The sequence below is a fragment of the Stenella coeruleoalba genome (assembly GCF_951394435.1).
Source record: "Stenella coeruleoalba genome assembly, chromosome: 11".
Classification (NCBI taxonomy): domain Eukaryota; kingdom Metazoa; phylum Chordata; class Mammalia; order Artiodactyla; family Delphinidae; genus Stenella; species Stenella coeruleoalba.
Window position 1 is genome coordinate 94,134,213 of NC_137157.1, and position 9,016 is coordinate 94,143,228.

The following is a 9,016-nucleotide window of genomic DNA, read 5'->3' on the forward strand; positions in this document are numbered from 1 at the left end:
CAAATCCCAATCATCTCTGGGCCATTCCCAGTGGCTTATTTTACAGACACTGCAAAGTATCAAGATCCGATATGGAATTACTTTTCCTTTTTTACAGATTGAGGCTTTCCTCATTCCATCTCGAGGAAAATGATTTTTCTCATTGGCGCACCTGAACCTTCCTTGCTGCTTTCGTGTATTAGACATCATTTCAGATTAACTTGGTTTATATTTTGCCACAAAATGCCTTTCCCCCCATTGTAGAAATCCCTGAATTTAATTTCCCCCTAAATCAGGTCTCTGCTAGTCTTCGCCATCCTCGTAAACAGCTACACCTTCCGCACATGGCCTCGGGTCATTGATCTAGGAATCATTTTCCCTCGCTACAGTTCCCTACCCAATCTGTTAGCAAGTCCTGATGACACTGTTCCCAATGTCTCTTTCAGACTGCAGCACTACTCAGGGATGTAGGCTTTGGGGAGAAATCAGTTAGCATCACTGAACCAACGGTTAAAGATTGAAGGATGGATATGAGGAAAGTTAAAAGGAGTTAAAACTGAGAACAATGGTGAAAAGGACTGAGCTGATGAACAGACGTCTTCGTCTGAGTAGAGAAAGATCAGCTCGGTGCTCTGTGACCACCTAGAGGGGAGGGATAGGGAGGGTGGGAGGGAGGGAGACGCAAGAGGGAAGAGAGATGGGAACATATGTATATGTATAACTGATTCACTTTGTTATAAAGCAGAAACTAACACACCATTGTAAAGCAACTATACTCCAATAAAGATGTTAAAAAAAAAAAGAAGTGAAACCAAGTGGCTGCTGATTGCTTGTGATGTAATGCTAAGCTGACTGTGCGAGGAGAGGGCAAGGGGGAGGGGCAAGTGGGGCGGAGAGATCTCTTTAGAATAAGATCCTTACAGGCAGGATTTCTTTCAAGATCTTGTTATACCCAAGGACATTTTAACTTCTTTAAGACTGTAGTATTTTGAAAAATGAAAGGGCCTAGAATATTTCATGGAATATGTAATAATGAAGAGATTCATTTGGCAGTGGCAAAACAAGGCCCCCTCGTGTGTTATTACCAAATTCATGCATTAACGATTTCCAGAGGCAATGTCTTAAGTGACTCAGAATAAATTCAGATCACCAGCAGGTTATACTCGCTTAGAACATTTTCCCTCCTGGCTGAGTGAGCATCCCAAGAAAGTATTTAATGAGGTGGTGCGTTAATCAGCCATCCCTGGGTCTGTATTGCTCCCTGAGAAATGGACCTAATTGCCTAATAAATTCTTCTCAAATATTTCTTACCTCTACACAGGATATATCAAGAGGAATCACATGTCTTCAGCTGTTTACCTCAATCAACAAATATTTATTGATGAAATAAAGCTACATCAGGTGTGACTTGGCAATAACATAGCAGGCTGGCTGGCAAAAGGACAAATCAGAACATAATTTTCAGTAGAGTCATAGCAGGCCAATGAAAATTAGTTGTCAAGAGTAAGAGTAGGGTTTTCCTGGTGGCGCAGTGGTTGAGAGTCCGCCTGCCGATGCAGGGGCCATGGGTTCCTGCCCCGGTCTGGGAAGATCCCACATGCCACGGAGTGGCTGGGCCCGTGAGCCATGGCCGCTGAGCCTGCGCATCCGGAGCCTGTGCTCCGCAATGGGAGAGGCCACAACAGTGAGACGCCCGCGTACCGCAAAAAAAAAAAAAAAAAAAAAAAAGAGTAAGAGTAACTAATGCACGTGTATAACAATTTACAAATCTTGTCATCTACATATAGCTTATTTGATCTTCACAACAATCCTTGGAAGTGTTATATCTCCTAATTTATGGATGAGAAAACTGTGCCTGAGAGTTCAATGACTTTTCTAAGGTCACTGGCAAGCAGTATTTCCCCAAATACACTTCACTTCCTAAATTTTCCAATAACAGTACATTTTGGAGGTAGTATGTTATGTGGACAGCTTAGCACTACACAGTATGATCGTGCCCTGGGAAGTTTCCCACCCAGTTAGTGCTCCAAAAACCAGAGAGGTGCGCAGACGGGCTCCCACAGGAGAATGCATTTCTACCATGGCTCCACTAGGTGGCAGTGAAGACCACCACTAGAAGCAAGTGTCACTACTGTAGAGACATCTGGTCAAAGCAGGAAAGAGGAAAGAAGCAGAGCGGCACTATTCTTTCAGAGTTAGAAAAGCGTGCGTGTGTATATGCTTGCGTGCCTCCGTGTGTGCGCGTATGTTTGCAGGGCAGAGGAACTAAAAAATGAATAGAACTGTTACTGCATTCTATGCGGTTTCCCCTACTGCTGGGGTAGAACCAGAGTGAAAGAAAGACCTTGATATTTGGCCCTTCAACACTCGGCTGTGTCCTCTAAACCCAGGCCTGCAATCCCACCCCTGGATTCTGGATGTCCAGTGAGGCATTACGTGACGTACAAAATTATCATTGTCATTTAGCGTAAAAGTGAGTGCTTTCTTGAGAGGAAGCATGTGTGAATTCAGTGCATGAATGTCTCTGGCTGTGCCTGCGGGCTGGTCTTTCTCCACAAGTGTACATAATCTGTTCGCTGGTAGAGAAACCAGCAACTTGCAGCGTCCTATGGGGAAAGGAACTCAATAGCTGAAGGAATCCAAGATACCTTTGATGCTTTCCTGTTCAGTAGTAATCAGCATTGCTACAGCTTAATTGCAAATTGTGGCCACTGGATAAAGAAAAGTTCTCGACTAGAGCATGCCAAAGCAGAAAATCTACGTGTCTGGGTTGGAATCCATCTTTGCCACTGAATGTTGTTTAGATGGCCATCCTAAGCCTTCTGAAAGTTAGGGGGTAAAAAATGTTCCATTTGTCTGTGAATCGCTACCAGCTCTGGGGAAACCCCCAACCCGTTGATCAAACCAGAGTTTCCATCAATTAGAACAGTTTTCTATTGGAGGCGACTCCTTTGCCGTTGGGGACAGCTGCTTTTCTTCTGGCACTGGGGGTAGATCAGGTGCTTTCTGGCCACACCTGGAAACAGTGAAGCGAGTCATGTGAAGAGCTTCTTCATACCCTGGGAGGGTGTCCAGGGAGGACGGCAGCTGGCTCAGGGAGCTGGGGGAGTGAGCCACAGCCAGGATTCTTCGAGCCGCAGGGCCAAACACTGACTGCAGGGCTGGAGAGGAAAGAAGGACTAGAGCTCAAGTAAACGCGGCGTCCACAGAAATCAGAGACTTACGGCACACGCAATCCCCTTTCATTTTAAACAAGTGTCCAAATTCATCATCACTCTTGGCCACAGATATTAGGAAAATCCTGTGAAGCTTGTTCAGAAACCAACTTCACTCTTTGCTAGGAGATCCCATCTTCTCTGGATTCCTCCAATTCTAAAGTGGGCTCCCACATCTCACAACCCTGTCCTTTTCCCTTTACGGATTTGGACCCCTTTATACCAACACACTTAAGTTGCAGACTCCTTAGAAATAGTTGTTTCTGCCTACTTATCTTTCCCCCAAAATGACAGTGAGAAAAGAAAAGCAGGATAGGTGAACAACGTGCTATAGTGTTCTCTCTTTTCAAAATAAATATCACAGGGTATAATCACAGGGTATAATTTATCACAGGGTATAAATATCACAAGGCCTGCTGTTCTGCCTTGTATTCACTCTCCAATTTTAGCAAAGAATGTAATGCAAAGAAGAGAACAGAGGGAAATAAAGGAAGGTGTTTTATGATCATCCAGTGTTGGGTTTAATATCTAATGGTTTAAGAACTGGTGAATAAAGAAAGTACACACAACTCATTTCTCTAAAGATAAAAAAAAAATTAGTATAGATAATAGAAAGTGTATGTTTTCACAAAAATCTAAGACATTTTCGAAAAAGGGATATGTTCAGAGCTTCAAATGGTTTTATCAAAATAATTATTTATAAACTTGGGAATTCTTCCTGTAAGACATTTCCAATATTGTCTCCAACATTCCATTTCTTTCTTCACTCCATTATCTGACCAAAAACTGAAAATACAGCATCCATGGGAGACCAGGTCACTGCACCATCAGGCTTTGGGAAATTAAAGCTGCCCTAAGTTTTAGAATCTTTAACGCTATTTGATGAATGTTTTTACACCGTTGCACTGTCCTAAGCGATCGTTTAAACCTGGGTTCACCTCCCACGTCCTACGTCCGTGTACTCACAAGTGATCGTGCTCTGGAGCGTGTTGTCCTGGTCAAAAGCGATGACCGTCACTTCATAGGGTGGCCGGCCCTCGTCTTCCCCATTTTGCTGGTGACCCAGACAACAGCGGAAGCACATAGAAGTGAGGCCACACAGGAGAAGCAGCGCCCCAATGACCACCAGCAACCTGTAAGGACCCCACCGAGCAGTGAGAGCTCTGTGGTCTGGCGTTTTTCCCAACTTTGGCGTAATCAGTCTTCAGTGTCTCCATTTTGATTTTTGTTTGAGTATTTTATAGAACGACTATCAGATTTTAATTCCCAGGTTTTCTCTTCACGTATATGCTTCCTTATTTTGCCAGCAAGACTAAGTCAGTTCACTAGAGCAATTCATGACAGATTTAAATGTGGTTTGGAGGGGCTAATTTTTACCGAAGTAATCTCCTCTCTGTGGCTTTCTCTAGAGCTGACCCTGAGAAAGTACACAATAATCTGTCGATGTTGGCCCAGGAGATGGTATTGAAATAGGAAATCCTGGTATATTGTCACACAGGTTAGTGACGGGGTAAAGAAGATTTACTCCACGAGATGCTAGGAAATAGGCTGGATGTCTCAGTTTCTCTTCTGCTGTCAATATATTTAAAAACTAAAATAAATAAATAAAAGTAATACCCCTGAGAAAAACTCCCTTTTAAACATCTTTCTGGGTAATATAGCTGAAACTTACCATATATACCAGAGATGTACCCAATCTGTGGTCAGGCAACTATGGAGGAAGAATAAAGGTTTGTTTGCAATAAAAATATAGTCAATGCCTGTTATCATTCCAGAATCAGAAATACAAGTTACAACGTATGATACCTTGTTATAATAAAAGCATCACAGGTTATATTAACTTCGATGTAACCAGCTGAATCTATTATGAAATGGGATGCCTTCAGTAGTGATTTATACTATAGATGGCATTGTGTAAGTCATTATGAGACAGACGAAACTAGTGATCATGAAAATAATGTTAATAGACCTGTAACCATGACCATTGTAAACAGTTTTGATGACAATTACCAAGAAAGAACTTTCAATGCAAGTTTACAAAGAGTGGAAATAAATGTGAAAGTTAAGGTTTGTATATATTTGAGGTCAATAAAATTTAAACATAAAGAAAATTTCAGTTATAAGCGTGATAGTTTGCAATTTATGTTTTGCAAGTTGTTGCAAAAAGGGCCACCATATAAACAACAAGGTCCTACTATATAGCTCAGGGAACTATACACAATATCCTGTAATTATCCATAATGGAAAAGAATATGAAAAAGAATATATATATATATATATATATATATATTTGAATCACTTTGCTATACATCAGAAACTAGCACAACATCACAACCCTGTAAATCAACTATACTTCAAGAAAAAAATAAAAGCAGAAAAAACAAAAAAGGGCCACCATAAAACCATAAAAACTCCCACCGTAAAAAGGGCTTTAAATTTTCACATCCAGGATCAAAACAGATAAGCATAGCCATTGAGGCCAAAGAAGGAGGGGGGAGAAAATGTAGAAACCAACTTCCTCATGACAAAAGCTAATTAAATATTCTGAATGAACTAGGGCAATTATCAAGTTTCTGTATAGAATGAAGAAAATATGGATTGCAAGGGAGAAGGAGTGTGGGATAAGCTGGGGAGTGTGAAGGGGAGGGGAAGGAAAATATCTGTTTGTCACTGAAGATGAATACATTTACTACTTTATGATCTAGTGATCTCCTGAAATCCACTTCTATATCCTCTCTGTTTGCACAGTTGTAGATCATACAGTTTTCTTTTTCACTGAACAGTGTCTCTAGGTGTTCTCACATTCCCCGTTTGTTCAAAGCCCCTTCCAGTTCTACAATGTTACAATTCTGATTCTATTAAAAATAACCCTCCTATGGTGGTAGGTGTCTAAAACCGCAGAGAGCTCGTGGCAAGTAACCAAGGCCATCACCATTTCCTTTGGGTTTAACAGACTTGGCTGTGGGGAAACTCTTCCTGTGGCTAAATGTGTGTTTTCCTTCAGCCTAAGTAAGTCTTTTCATTCAAATTGTCCCTGCTTTCTTAAATAGTTTACCTCCAAGAGGAAGGAATCTCTTCCCTTTTTATCTTTGTGTCCTCTGTGTCTACATAGGACCTAATTGTGACAGGTTTAGATTGAGGGATAACTACCTCAAAGTGATAGCTAAATGAAGTCTGCAATAAATATTAACATGCCCTGAAAAATAGGAAACGCTTTGCAGATTTGAAACGGCGGTGCTGCGTTGGCAATCACCCAAGTATATCTGCGTGTCAGTAGTGAATCCCGTCTGTCTTGGTGACTCTCTGAGGGGCTTGGGAAAGAAAATCTTTTGCAAGTCACCGTGACTGTATAAACTGAGATTAAGTCTGCTGTTTTGACAGGAAGATTGGCTTTGGAAAAACACCATCAGCAGTGTTATCTTGAGTACTTAGGATGACACAACACCTGTTTTTGGATAATCTGTCTTTGAGATCAGTGGGTTGATGCCATTTAAGTAGAAATAAGGGAAGTCAGAGATATCTAATGACATTTTGACCCTGTTTTGGGTGTTGATGTTTTTGTCTGTCTCGCTTTCCTCCCAGTGAGGACTCTCAGATACTTACTGTTCAGGATTGACACAGTTCTCCTCACATCTTGCCCAAGGAAGCTGTAGGAAGGGAAACAATCTCAGACAGGGAAATGGTCTCATCTGCTGTGCTCAGCAGTCTATGAGTCATCCCTCATGACTGCGCTGTCAGGTCAGTCGGTGACAGCAGGGCAAATACAAGGACAAGGTCATGGGGTCAGTCATGTTTAGCACTGTTTTCATCTCTCCTCTACCTGATCTTTATTAAGTTCACAGTGGGAAAACCTGGAAGAGCAAATACCTGATCTGTTTCGGTTTTGGTTTTGTGGTGGTGGGTGAGCATCACCGCCTCTGTGAACGAGAGGCAGCATTTATACCAATTTGTTTGTCCTAGAAACTTCCTGATCTGTCTCTCAGGATACAGTTCTTGTTCTCCTAATTCTCTATCAGTTAGAAATTGAATTCAACCCCACCGCTCTTCTTTATTCCCTCCGTACATCAATAACTCACCGTACAAGAGAAGAAGAGGGGAAAGGGAGGGGAAAATCTTATTGATTGAATAGCTACTCTATGCCAGCCAGATTGCTAAGAATTTTTAAGATTTCATAACATTTCATCACAATAACCATGCTGGTGGGTACATTATTTTGAAACGTTAAGAGACTAAGGCATAGAGGTTTGGGTAACATGACCAACTGCATACACCTATTGAATTGGCCAGAATTCAGATCAGACTCTCTCATGTACACGTGTGGAATGAATCACTAGAACCAGGGACAAGTCTGCTCTAACAGCTGTTGACATTGCTGTCAGGTCCCTTCTACTCTCAAAAAAGGAATGTCCCACTCCTTCTTTTACCTTATATTTCAGTTGACTTTCTCCTTCAAAAACCTCTCTAGGTAAACTTCTGTTCTAGAAACTGTCTCTCTCTTCCAATAACTTGGATGACTTGATATTTCAGGAAATCAACAACAAAGGCCACAAAGTTACTCTAAAAAGAGGCAAGAATTTGTACTTCTTGGGAGTTTGTGGGGAGGGTGGAGGCAGGCAGGGGACACACCTGCATATGACATTGGGTGAAAAGGATTTGTAAAAGAACAAACAGCTGGTCTCTACAAAAGACATTTGAGAAACTCCTGGTTTTGTTTTAGTTTAAAATAATTGGCCACTAAGGATGACAAAGTATGTGTTTCCTCAACCCACCCCTGGTACTTCGCTTTGTTTTCTTGACTAAAGTTTAAAAAAAGCCTAAAGTGCTCAGCCGATAAAATGCCTCTTTTCAGGCCTGTTGCAAAAAGAGAAGAAACAAGAAAAGAAAGGAAGGGAACGACAAGGAGGAGAAGAAGCAGTAAAAAGAAAATACAAGAAAAAGCAAGAAAAGGCTATGGTTTCAGACATTCCGTTAACTGGTATATAGGAAGTAAAGAAAGTAGCACCCTCTCTGTTAGGAGCTGTTCAGGAATCTGAAACCAGCCCATTTCTTCATTTGCTTTTCTTCTTAATAGATTTCATATCTGTGTAAAGTCCCCTTGAAAGTGATCCAGAATTCCTCAGCCCAATGACTCTTTCTCAGCTAATGAGTTACTCAGAATCTTCTGCTTCTTAGTGGAGAGAAATAAAAAGTGCAAAGTATTTTAAAAGAGTTTTCTTTCTCAACTTATCTCTTATCCAGAGGCACCTAAACTGCTAGAGTAGTATTAGGGCTGATATGGGAAACACTAGGGGAATTATGTACTTGGTTTTAATAATTTACTTGGATTTTTTTTTTTTTTTTTTGGCCATGCCACGCAGCTTGTGGGACCTTAGTTCTCTGCCCAGGGATCGAACCCGTGCCCCCTGCAGTGGAAGTGTGGAGTCCTAACCACTGGACCACCAGGGAATTCCCAGTAACTTACTTGGGGTTTTGAGGGATAGGTGAAGAGATGTTAAAAGAGAGAAATATACATGAGACACTTCTAAATTGTCATTGCTCTCCTACTAGTATATATGTCCTTCTTTTCACTGATGTCATTAGTCACACATGCACTATATGTAACCCTATAATACTAAGGGAACATTCTAGTTATTCTTTTCCCTACCATCCCTTTGGTTCTATAAATGTCTCCCCCCTCATTCATTTCCCTCCAGGTTCTTCTGAGAGTTGATTTATCTGAGAAACAAAGAAACAAACAGAGGTCTTATGTCTGCGTTTTCACAACTCACCTGGATGAAATACACCAGGGCAGAAGCCATCAGGGCTCGGGATTGCACCCTCAT

At 41.4% G+C, this 9,016-nt stretch overlaps 1 protein-coding gene across 1 annotated transcript; it reads right to left on the reverse strand.

Moving 5' to 3' along the window:
• Positions 1-2,895: 2,895 nt before the first annotated feature.
• Positions 2,896-9,016, reverse strand: TMEM52B (transmembrane protein 52B; the record flags this gene model as incomplete). Its single annotated transcript, XM_079937915.1, has 5 exons — positions 2,896-3,140; positions 4,161-4,327; positions 4,867-4,905; positions 6,798-6,841; positions 8,963-9,016. 5 exons carry the CDS (start codon positions 9,014-9,016, stop codon positions 2,896-2,898), a joined length of 549 nt encoding a protein of 182 aa, XP_079794041.1.